We start from the raw sequence: 13,270 nt of genomic DNA, 5'->3' as shown, positions 1-13,270 counted from the left end.
TCCAGATTCTACCACTCAGCTACACACTAGGGGCAATTTGTAGTGGCTAATTAGACTACCAGGATGTGGGAGGAAACTGGAGCACCTGGGAAAATCCATGCAGTCACAGGGAGAATGTGCAAACTTCACACAGACATTACTGAAGGTCAGGACTGGACCTGGATAGCTGGAGCTGCGAGCCAGCAGCTCTACTAGCTGCACTACTGTGGCACTGGTAGAATTGTTATAGCTAGAGGATTTGCTTTATATCTCTGAACCTGTATAAATAGATATCCAGCTTCTGTCTCTAGATTCGAACTTTAAGCAGTGGCCACTGGGATTGTTTCCGATAGGATCTTAAAGAAATGTGATATATTTTTACTAGAGCTGGGATTAAAAAAAAAGCTTCATTAATGTTTAGTGTGGTTAGTTTGTCTCCTTCAAGTCAGCTTTCTTTCCATATTGAATTTGTAAACAAGAAATAATTTAATACTTCTTATTTAATGGATGAACACACAGCTAGGCCTTTATCACCAATATTGATGTGTGTAAAAAATAGAGCAAAGTTCTTTTTTTTATGAAATTGGCTCTTTCTGAGTTTAGGCTGCTGTAAAAGAAGAGCCAATAAAATCAGTCTGAGTTTCGATATGTAAGTTAAAAGGAAAAGACTAGCAAGGGCAAATGACAGAGATGTGAGAATTTACATTGGGGAATGAGGAAGAAGAGGAATTCCATGACAATTGTGTGTTTGTATGTTGTTCCTATGACTGCATGGTGCTGAGGATGATCACCCATAATTTAATGAATGGCAGAACAGTATCATGGGACCTGATGTCCTACTCCTGCTACTATTTCTTACGTTCTTACATTCCTACTAACACCTGGTGGCCACATATATCATGAGAAATTAGCAAATATACAGTATTTTAATAGTAAACAGTTTATTATGAAAGTAGAACAAGAGTTTGGCTGATACTGTTTGATAACAGAAGAACAGATAAATGCTGGCTAGCAATACCTTGCTGTTGAACTCCAGAAACTTCTTTAATCCCTTGGGTCGAGAAGTAAAGCACATATTCTGAGACAGCAGCATTGCTTTGGGTCCTCTAAAACTCAGGCGATGTTGAGAGGGAATAAGAGAAGCGATTTGGGTTCTTTTCCTCTGAAAGATTTGGTGAACAAGGACATTTTCACTGGCTGCAAATTCAATAAAAGACAGTATTGTTAATAGTATACTTCTAAATAGATTAAAGCCATTGAGTGGTACATTTCCATTGCTGAAGACCTTGAACTGGTGAATTGGCTGTGATTTTATGAACAAACTGATTAAGAAGCCGTGCATAAAAATGAGAAGCTATTTATAAAAATGTTATCTCCAGTTCTTTTGCTGATGACCTTTACATCTGGTTTGCCTGTGTTTGGCCACCAGAAACATAGATGTGATTTACTAAGGTAAATAAAGCTGCTAAGTAATCATCAATGCTTCCCTTGATCTTCTGTGCTCCAAAGAGCTTTCAAGTTTTCCCACATATTTTTCTTATTTATGCCTGGTACCATTCAAATAAATGACCACTGCATCCTCTCTAATCCTTTTTTAAAGCCTAGTGCCTGGAATTATTCAGTGCTCAAGATGGATCCTAATCAATAGTTTTATGAAGATTCAGTAGAACTCCCATGCTTTTAGACCCTGTGCGACCAGATTTAAAGCCAAGGATTTTGTTCCTTTTTCAACTTGTCTGGTCACTTTTAAAGATTTGTATATGTCTAGATCTCTGCACTTGAATCGCCTTTAAAATTATATTACTTAGTTTAGTTTTTTCTTTTTGTTCCAAAGCAACCCAAGTTCCCTCCATCGCAGTATTGATTCTTGTGTCATAACTAAATTGACCATCAGCTCCTTCCTTGTCAATTCCACCTTGGGAAACTGACATGAGTACATTCAATAATTTTGACAATTCTACTAAACATTTCCTTAAGCTTTATAAAGATTATATGTCTTTCTGATCTCAATTTTATGCTGGCTGTAGCTTCGTGTCTATTTTTGTCCTCAGGATGACTAACACTAGAAAGGCAGTGTTTGGTGTACTTTTCTAGTTTCCTGGAAGGCTGGAGTAGGCTGGAGTCATATGTAGTTCAGATGGGATAAGGGTGGCAGCTTCTCTTGCTTCCAAGACATTGATAAACGGTTTAAATTTTTATCGTAATCAAGCAGCTTTCATTGTTCTTTCCAAGGACCAACCTTCATGTTAATTTATGATGCGAATTAACCTCATAACCTCTGAATGGTGAGTCCAGAAGGATAAGCACTTGGCTGCTGGACCTGATAACTATCACCATACATGACTGATTAGCAATGCTGGAGTCATGTGAAAATACTATTCTTTTCTATTGCTGATTTAGTTTTACAATGCTGGAACTTTGATTATATAAGTTTCACAGAATACATTAATCCAAGCTTGTGCAAGAAGTAATTACTAAATGTTCAAAACTGCAAAATGCAGGCACGGTAGTGTAACGGTTAGCGTAACACTTTACAGCGCTAGTGACCTGAGTTCAAATCCGGCCACTGTCTGTAAGGAGTTTGTACGTTCTCCCCATGTCTGCATGGGTTTCCTCCGGGTGCTCCGGCTTCCTCCTACATTCCAAAGACGTACAGGCTAGGAAGCTGTGGGCATGCTATGTTGGCGCCAGAAGCGTGGCGACACTTGCGGGCTGCCCCCAGAACACTACGCAAAAAGATGTATTTCACTATGTGTTTCGATGTATACGTGACTAATAAAGATATCTTAGAACCATAGAACCATAGAACCATACAGCACAAAACAGGCCCTTCGGCCCACCGTGTCGTGCTGTCCATCAGACCACCCTCACACTACCTAACCCCTTCCTCCCGCATATCCCTCTATCTCACATTCCTCCATATGCCTATCCAACAAGCTCTTGAACCTGTTCAATGTATCTGCCTTCACCACCACCCCAGGCAGTGCATTCCATGCACCAACCACTCTTTGGGTGAAAAACCTCCCTCTGACATCTCCCCTGAACCTCCCACCCATAACCTTAAAGCCATGCCCTCTCGTCTTGAGCATTGGTGCCCTGGGAAGGAGGCGCTGACTGTCTACTCTATCTATTCCTCTCAGTATTTTATATATCTCTATCATGTCTCCTCTCATCCTCCTCCTTTCCAGTGAATAAAGCCCTAGCACCTTAAGCCTCTCCTCATATTCAATACTCTCCAATCCAGGCAGCATCCTGGTAAATCTCCTCTGCACCCTCTCCAACGCCTCCACATCCTTCCTATAATGAGGCGACCAGAACTGAACACAGTACTCTAAGTGTGGTCTAACTAGAGTTTTGTAAAGCTGCATCATAACCTCGCGGCTCTTAAACTCAATCCCGCGACTTATGAAAGCCAACATCCCATTGGCCTTCTTAACTGCTCTTTCCACCTGTGAGGCAACTTTCAACGAACTGTGAATATGAACCCCCAGATCCCTCTGCTCCTCCACACTGCCAAGTACCTTGTCGTTTACCCTGTACTCTGCCCTGGAGTTTGTCCTTCCAAAGTGTACCACCTCACACTTCTCCGGATTGAACTCCATCTGCCACTTGTCAGCCCAGCTCTGCATCCTATCAATATCCCTCTGTAAGCTCCGACAGCTCTCCACACTATCCACAACACCGCCTATCTTAGTGTCATCCGCAAACTTACTAACCCAGCCCTCCACCCCCTCATCTAAGTCATCTATAAATATCACAAAAAGTAGAGGTCTCAGAACCGATCCCTGCGGGACACCACTAGTCACTGCCTTCCAATCCGAGGGCACTCCCTCCACCACAACCCTCTGCTTTCTACATGCAAGCCAATTCCTAATCCACACAGCCAAGCTTCCTTGGATCCCTCGGCCTCTGAGCTTCTGAAGAAGCCTACCATGAGGAACCTTATCAAACGCCTTACTAAAATCCATGTAAACCACATCCACCACACTGCCTTCATCAATCTTCCTGGTCAGCTCCTCAAAGAACTCTATCAGGCTTGCGAGGCAAGATCTTCCCTTCACAAAGCCATGCTGGCTGTCCCTAATCAGTCCATGATTCTCAAGGTGTTCATAAATCCTATCCCTTAGAATCCCTTCTAACAGCTTACCCACCACAGACGTGAGACTCACCGGTCTATAATTCCCTGGACTATCCCTATTACCTTTTTTGAACAAGGGGACCACATTCGCAACCCTCCAATCCTCCGGCACCACCCCCGTAGACAACGAGGACTCAAAGATCCTTACCAGCGGTTCAGCAATCTCCTCCCTAGCCTCTCGAAGCAGCCTGGGGAAAATCCCGTCAGGCCCCGGAGATTTATCTTATCTTATGTAAATAGAAAAGTAACTATAAAAACATGTAATTATGATGGTGAATATTATTTGGGAATAAATGTCAATCATCTCTTCACATACAACTGTTTTGAACTCAATTGGAAAATGTTATACCAAATTACAATGATTATAATAAGAGGTTTGTCCTATGTTTTTCTTCTTCATAAATACAAATGCTTACTCCCAGTATAAACAAGGCATGCAAACCAGGCATGCTTGAATATTTGACACGTGAGTAAGATCCTTACAGCAGGAAAATCCTTACAGCACACATCATCTGGATTTGGAAATACATCTGCCTTCGCTTTTCATTGTCACTGGGTCTGAATTCTGGTATTCTCTACCAAACATCACTCTGGAATTACATTTATCGGAAGGATTGCAAACATTCATGTAGGTAGCTCACTACTACTTTATCAGGGCCAATTAGGGAAGGGTAATAAACTCTGGCCCATATATCTACTATATAAGTGAGTCTCCAAAAAGATTAAGACACTTGGATACTTGTGCAGTATTATTAAAGTAAGCAATTGATCAATATTGACTAGAGCTGGCTTTATTAATCTAAAGCTGAAGCAAGGAGATCCTTGATATGGACTCAGCTGGATGAAGAAAACCTTCAGGAGAGAAATTAAATCATGCTGGAAGTTATATGCTAGAGTAGTAATATACAAGCAACCGGCACCAATTTGACCTGGTTTAGGATGCACCTGAATTTGTGGCAGCACGGAATTATAGTATCCAGCCATTCACAAAAGCAGTGCTTGTCGCATGAGCTCATCATCACCTGGTACAACTTCAGTGTTGCCAGCACCTGTTGAAATTAACCACTGCTGATTAAAACCACGATGTCAACTCTTGAAGCAGAGTTCATCAGTGCTTCCAACAACTGGAAGTCATAGACATGTACAGCACGGAAACAGGCCCTTCAGCCCTTCTACACTAATCCCTTTTGCCTGCATTAGGAACCCACCTTTCTATGCTTTGCCTATTTACACATCTGTCTAAATACCTTTTAAACATAGTATTTATAGCTGAGTCCACCACTTCCTCTGGCAGCACGTTCCAGAAATCAACCATTTCACAGTTTTGGATACATGGAGAACACTAAGTTAGAGAACATAAGAATATAAGAAATAGCCACAGGCGAAGTACCAGAAGACTGGAGGATAGCTAATGTTCATTTAGGAAGGACAGCAGGGTAACTGTAGACTGGTGAGCCTTAGGTCAGTGGTAGGGGTAGGACATATGTAGTAAATGGTAGATGTTGATGAAAAGAGGGACCTTGAGATTCAAGTCCATAGATCCCTGAAAGTGGCAAAGTAGGTGGATAAGATGGTGAAGAAGGAATGTGGCATGCTTACCTTCATAGGTTGGGGCACACAATATAAAAGTTGGGATCTAAAAGTTTTACAAAACACTTGTTCGGCTGCACTTGGAGTATTGTGTGCAGTTCTGGTCGCCACAATAGGAAGGATATGATTGCGCCGGAAAGAGTACAGAGGAGATTCACCAGGATTTTGCCTGGATTGGAGGACTTTAATTATGGGGAGATATTAAATAGGCTGGGCTTGTTTGTCCTGGAGTGAAGGACACTTAGGGGTGACCTGAGAGAGGTCTATACAGTTAAGAAAGGCATGGAAAGGGCAGATAGTCAGAATCTTTTTCCCATTGATACATTTTGGGGTATCAAAAACATTCTACACGCTTCCTCACCTATCCAAAGCCTCAACTTCCTGCTTATAATATGATGTCTGGAACTGCACACAATACTCCAAATGTTCCCTAACTAAAGTTTTATATTGCTGCAACATGACTTTGAGAGAGAGAGAGGGGGAGAGAGAGGGAGAGGGAGAGAGAGAGAGAGAGAGAGAGAGAGATTCAGGGCACAGCTGCTTAAGAATTCATTCTCCTTAGTTGCTCTAAACAAACAAGAGTAGTGTTGGCAAATGTTATTATGTCTCCAAAATTCACTTCAATAGAATGAATTTTGAAGACAGAATACAATGCATCCTATAGGTAGTGCATATCAACTAGATATGCACTACCTATAGGATGCATTGTATTCTGCATACGTTTTCGGGCAAACTGGGTTTCAAAAATTATATTCATAATGTAGGATTGTATGAAAACAACCCTCAGCCCATTACATCTTACGCTAGGACAAGTCAATTCGAATTATTTAGACTTTTGAGATGTTTAACAACATGAAAAGGAAGTACTTTCAAGTTATCCAATGCATATAATTATCCTGATTCATTAATACTTAAAAATATTTTATAAATATAGTTGGATGTCATCCAAGTTTATAACTGAACAACATTTGAAACCAGACTGCCAAACAGTACAATAAAAATCTGGGTAAATTTTTGTATACTGCCGGCACCATTTTCAGGCGCAGACATCATTTCATTTCATTATGTTGTTTCCTGTGCTAAAGGAATTCCACCTTAAAATAGACAGGACAGATTGTGACGAGTTCCTAGATAATGCTTTGTAGTTACACAAGACAGGCATTAGGTTCTTTGTTTCAGGTGAGCTCTCAGAAACTGTGGAAGGTTAAGTAGCACAGGTATTGGGCTTGTGCTGCTCATGATTTTTCAGTAGATGCTGTGATTTAACAGTAGCAAGAAACAAAAATGAAATAAAAATTTTAAAAGCAGTTTCCCTGGTACAACTTCCACCTCCATCATACCGCTGAGTGATACCACTAGCTCATGAGCAACCCACTTCATGTGTTTTGTATCTCCCCAGAACTCCCCCAAGAGCCATGAATGATGAGGTGAGCAGTTCAGCATTCATCCTCTAGAGTCGAATGAGCTGCATTTTGAGACATGTGACAGGTGGAGGACAATCATCCAAAATATTCAGTAAGTCTTGGGACCAATTATAGAAAAGGCATGAGTGTCCGTGATTGGACAGGCACTGCCTCCACCTGTTGGTTATGCCATGGACAGTTTTGCCTCTCTGTCCCTCTGTGAACTAGAGAGAGCAATCTAAAATTAAGAATTATCATCAGCTCCCAAATAATTTGAAATTATGTTTTTAATATGACCTTACCTGCAGTGATTATATATCTAAAAGTAATGTTTCATAAAATTGGAAACATTGTTTCTGCAACTGTCTTTTTCCAGGAAAGGCAGGAGTGAAACATAATTTATTCAGTTTCTGCTTTTAGAAGTAACTGCCAGCAATATTTATACAATGTAAAATTAAACATTAATCCAGACAACATTGCTTTGTGCTTGGTGTTCCTAACATAAATTCATGAAAAACTGCTGCATTCTTTTGTTCAGGCTTTGAATGCAGGGAATTTTTGTCTACAAAGCCTGTAGAGAGCAGTGTTTGCACCATTTCAAAGAATACACTGCAGGAAGTGTATGCTGCAAAATGAACACCAGACTCATTTCAATCATGAGATTGAAAAGAAATGAAATATGTAGTGAAAATTTAGATCAAATAACTTATTAATAGTAATTAAGACTCCATAAATTTAGTGCATTTAGATTTATAAGAAACATAAACACCCACCTTTCATAACATAAAGGAGGTTTTGTGAAAGTGAAGCTTTGTTCTTTTCAGTTGCTCCTGTTAAATCATATGTTACCTGTTGTGAGACAGGAGATAGAACACCATTTCATCATATTTTCATTACATAAAGGGTCTTTCACAGTTTATACTTGCAATTATTTTCACTGTTCTGTTGCTCAATAAAAGATAACAAAACAATTCCCCCCAGCAGTAGTAAATGCAAACATGATTGAAATCATCATCAGTGAAGACAAAGAACACTGTGTTTACTTATTCATGATTACCTTTCCATGTAAGTGGCCTTTTCTATTTCCAGAGTATTTTGTTAGAAATATGATAAAACTGCCATCAAAAATAGCAAACATGAAGCCTTAGAAAATCTTTAAGGCACATTAAGCCCGCAGTGCCAGCTGACCTGTGTCAATTTAGTGCAAGGCCCCCTAGTAATGCACCATGGCATTAAGGCACAATGCATCATGTGGAGTAAAGTAGACCTTTCGGGTGAAAACATACACAAAAGCCTCCCCTCCACTATCTCAGTCAAACAAGGAGGCCACATGTGGTCAGGGAAGAGGGGGAGCTGTAGCGGAGCACAAGAAGAAAACAGTGGTTGAGCAAGACATTCAAGAGGTTTAATGTCTTCAGAGTGGCACCTTGAAATCCCCAGCTTTAAACTAGGTAAAACTAATCCTGTTTCACTAACACAGAAAGAGGCCTCAGCTCTGTGGTTAAGGCTTACTTCTATGACATTAAATGAGTTTATAATCAACACTGGAAACATATTAGGTAAGTTAAATACCTAATTTAAACACTAAAGTGGGAAATTAAGTACAATCAGGTTAAATAAAGCAGCAGGTAATTTATTAAGAGTACTGTAAGTCCTTTGTTTAAGCTTAAGGTAGCTTTCTAATAATGTAAAGCACACATGTCCGACTCATGGTATATCCTGAGCCAAGTGGGAACTCCAAGACTCTTTCCATGTCCTGCACAACCACAGGTGAAGGATCTGTCACTAGCTGTAGAAGGTTGAGCTCCAGACTTCGGAGCTTGAACAAAAGATGATGTCACTGTGGTCCATCCACTCGGCTGACTTTCATGGATAGTATTTCAGAAGGTGATTGACATGTCGTTCAAGAAAGTGCAAGCAGAGAGGGACTGGGTGACTGCCAAATGACCTAAAAGACCATGCAAGTTAAACAGTTCTCAAGGGATCTTGCTCGCTTACCAGTATTCAGTTCTGGATGCTGTTGGGGGACAGGGTTTCTCGGTCAAGGTCAAGACCATAACCCATGAATCAAGTGTACAGGAAGGAAAGAGAAAGTTCAAAAGAACACTAGTAAAAGGGAAGCAAATAAGCATTTCTGTGATCACAGACATGATTCCAGGATGGTAAATTGTCTCCCTTGTGCCAGGGTCAAGAATATAGCTGTAGAACATTCTGGAAGAGGAAAGTGAACAATAAAAATTCATGGTCCATACTGGTACTAGCAACATAGATAGACAATGTGATGAGATCCAACAGGCAGATTTTAAAGAGTTAGGAAAGAGATTATATAAGCAGACCTCAGCAGTAGTAATTTCTAGATTACTCCAGAACCACATACCAGTGAGTTATAGAAATAGAAGGATAGTACAGAGAATGATGCAGAAGGGAGAGCTTCGGATTTTTGGCCAGTGGAAAGATGGGATCTGAACAGGTCAGATGAGTTGGACCACAACGAGACTCACAACAATATTCTTGCAGGCAGATTTACTAGTCCTGTTGGGATGGTTTAAGATCACTTGGCAAGATAAGCATTAATTCAGAACGGAGGAAAGTAAATTTTAAAATGGCAAACAGAAAATTAATATGACAGTTTGGAAGGCTAAGCAAACATAAGTTGAAAATTAGACAAAAAAGGAGTTTGCCTGTGCTCATTGCAAAATGAGCTGAAGACACTGATAGATAGATAAGATATTACAGTGACTGCAGTAGCATGGACTAAAAGGGTCAGGAATGGAAGCTTAACCTGGTTGTGGATTTTTTAGATGAGATAGAGGGAATAAAAATGTAAGGGAGGGATTATTGTATTGGTTCCAGAAGCAATCACAGCTGTGAGAAGGGATGATATGTAGAAGAATCACCAAATGAGGCTGTAAAGTTTGAAATGAAGAGGAAAAGGGGCAATCACACCATTGGAAGTGTCCAATAGATCTCCAAATAATTTGAAGGGGATAGGAGAGTAAATTTGTTGGCAAATTTCCAGTGTGCAAACAAAGCAGGATGCAAATTGTGTGAAATTATAATGACCCAAATATTAATGTAAGTAGCTATAGAGGGCACAGAATTCCAAAATTGCATTCAGGAGAATATTTTTAGCTAGTTTTTGGGAAGTTGAACAAGAAGGGGAACAACTCTGGATTCAGTTTTAGGGAATGCACCTGGGCAGATGGAAGGAATGTCAGTGGGAGAGCATGTTGGTGCTGTGATCATAATTGAGTTAGGTTCATCACAATTGTGGAATTAGACAAAATAGGAATGAATAATCCAAATTGGGGTCAGGAAAATTTCACTTGTTTGTGAAGTGGTTTATAAAAAGTGGACTGGAACCAGTTACTTGATAGCAAATCAGTCTCAAATCAGTGGACGTCAATCAAGAAGGAGATTCAAGAAGTTTAAAGTAAACATGCTCCCAGAAAGTGAAAGGTCAGAAACATTATATCCAGAGCCTGCAGATAACAAAATACACGGGGGGAAGACAAGACAACAAAGAGAAGCTTATTTAGAACTTAATACTGCAGAAATCCTAAAGGAATATAGGAAGTGTAGGGGTGAACATAAAAGGGAAATTAGGATGGAAAAGAAAGAGCATGAAAAATTATTGGTAGGTAAAATGTGAAGAAAATCCATAGGGGATAAGAGGGTAACTAAAAATGCAACCCATTAGGAATGAAAAGTTAACTCTCTATGGAGGTAGAGTGTAGCTAGGGTTCCAAATGAATACTTTACAGATGTACAAAGGAGGAGCACTGTAGTTATAGAGAAAATGTGTGAAATATTGAATGGGTTATGCATAGTAAAAGAGGAAACAGTGGAGTTCCTCCCTTTGACCAAATGAGGAAAAGGGTATACGAAAATCGAGATCTCAAACCTGGCACAAAGTTAATGGTTTACTAGGCTGCAGTAATCCTTGGAATCCAATATCCTTCTGAGACTATTTACAACTGGCATCTCAAAGCACTGGAGACATAACACTAATTTGTCTCTACATAATCCTTCAAATCCATTGGAAGGAGAAGTGAACAAGTAGCAGTATTTTCTCCCAGTCAATTTCCCCAGCACACTCAGTCAGCTCTAGAGCCAGAGAGTCACAGAGCAATAAAGCACGGATACAGGCCCTTTGGCCCAATGAGTCCATGCCGACTACAGTGCTCGTCGAGTTAGTCCTAATTTCCTGCATTTGGCCCATATACCTCCAAACCCCCCCCCCCCATGTACCTATTCAAATGCTTCTTAAATGATACTATTATACCTGCCTCAACCACTTCCTAGGCAGCTCGTTCCATATACTCATCACCATCTGCGTGAAAACGTTACCTTTTAAATCTTTCCTCTCTTAACCTAAACCTGTGCCCTCTAGTTTTGGACTCCCCTGCCCTGGGGAGAAGACTGTTGCCATCCACCTTATCTATGCCTCTCATAATTTTAAACACTTCTATAAGGTCATCCCTCATTCTCCTACATTCCAAGGAATAAAGACCTAACCTGGTCAACCTGCAACTCAGGGCCTCTAGTCCTGGCAACATCCTCGTAAATATTTTCTGCCTTCTTTCCAGTTTAACCATGTCTTTTCTATAACAGGATGACCAAAACTGTACACAGTACTCCAAGTGCAGCCCCGCCAATGACTTATGCAACTGCAACATAATGTCCCAGCTCCTGTACTCAATGCCCTGACTGATGAAAGCTTCATCACCCTGTCTACCTGTGATGCTGTTTTCAATGAGCTATGCACTTGTACTCCCAGGTCCCTCTGTTCCACTACACTCCCTGGTGTCCTACCATTCCGAGTAGAAGATCTATGTTGGTTTGACAAATAGACAACATCCACTGCCCTACCCTCACCTACCCTTTTGGTTACCTCTTCAAAAAACATTAGTCACTCTCCAGTCTTCATCAGTGGCTAACAATGAAGCACATATCTCCGCAAGGTCCTCTGCAATTTCTTCTCTAGCCTCCCACAAATTCCAAGGATGCACTTGGTCAGGCCCTGGGGATTTATCCACCTTAATGCACAGTAAGGCTGCAAGTACCTCCTCCTTGGTAATATGAATCATGTCCAAAACATCTCCACCTGTTTCCTTTATCTCTTGAGCAACCATGATTTTCTCTTCCATAAATACCAAGGAGAAATATTCATTAAAAATCCCACCCACCTCCTGCAGCTCGAGACGTAGGCAGCCCTGCTGATCTCTAAGGCGACCTACTCTCTCCCTTGCCACCCTTTTACTCTTAATGTAGTTGAAGAACCTCTTGGGGTTTTCCTTACCTTACCTGCCAGATCCATCTCATACCCTCTCTTTGTCCTCCTGATTTCCCTCAAGTGTATTGTTAATCTTTTTATAGTCCTCAAAGGATTCACTCATCCCTGACCTCCTAAACCCAATGTATGCTTCCTTCTTTTGCCTAATTAGAGCCTCAATATCTCTCGTCAGCCAGGGTTCCCTAAACTTGCCAGGTTTACCCTTCACCCTAACAGGGACATGCTGTTCCTGGACTCTTGATATCACACTCTTAAAAGCCTCCTACTTGTTATTCATTCCTTTCCCTTCAAACAGGCTCACCCGATCGACCTCTGCTAGATCCGGCCTAATTTCCTCAAAATTAGCCCTGCTCCAGTTTCGGACCCTAACCTGTGGACCTCTCCTATCCTTTTCCATCATTATCTTAAAACTAATAGAATTATGGTTACGTAGCTAATGACAATACAAATATCTCTGGCATGGCCCCAGCAATTTCTTTCCTACTTTCCCAACTATGTCCCAGGATACACTTAGTCAGGCCCTGGGAATTTATTCACCTTCACGCATTTAAGACTACCAACAGCTCTTCTTTAGTAATGTTGACATGTTTCATGACATTGCTATACTATTCCCTGAATTCCCCAACTTCTACGACCTTCTCCACAGCAAATACAGATGAGAAGTATTCATTTAAGATTTCACCCATCTCCCATGGCTCCACACACAGATGACCACACTGATCCTTAAAGGGACCTGTTGTCTTCCTAGTGTCCTGTTTGCTCTTAATATACTTATGTAATCTCCTGAGATGTCTACACTTCTCACTGCCTCAGTAAAGCAGCCAGCATAATCAAAGACCCCACCCACCCCAGACCTTTTATCTT

The 13,270-nt window shown here is 40.8% G+C and overlaps 1 protein-coding gene across 1 annotated transcript in view; it reads right to left on the bottom strand.

The window, feature by feature from the left end:
* myo16 (myosin XVI) overlaps positions 1 to 13,270 on the bottom strand; it is a 438,207-nt gene that overhangs the window by 84,547 nt on the left and 340,390 nt on the right. Inside the window, exons 23-24 of the mRNA XM_052025545.1 lie at positions 7,884 to 7,959; positions 998 to 1,176 (exon numbers count right to left, since the gene is read on the bottom strand). Coding sequence (XP_051881505.1) covers positions 998 to 1,176; positions 7,884 to 7,959 — 255 coding nt within the window. The remainder of the gene's footprint in view (positions 1 to 997; positions 1,177 to 7,883; positions 7,960 to 13,270) is intronic.

The sequence above is a fragment of the Pristis pectinata genome, chromosome 11, assembly GCF_009764475.1.
Source record: "Pristis pectinata isolate sPriPec2 chromosome 11, sPriPec2.1.pri, whole genome shotgun sequence".
Lineage (NCBI taxonomy): Eukaryota > Metazoa > Chordata > Chondrichthyes > Rhinopristiformes > Pristidae > Pristis > Pristis pectinata.
Note: the sequence above shows the minus strand (reverse complement) of the source record. Positions and strands in the feature narration are given on the sequence as shown.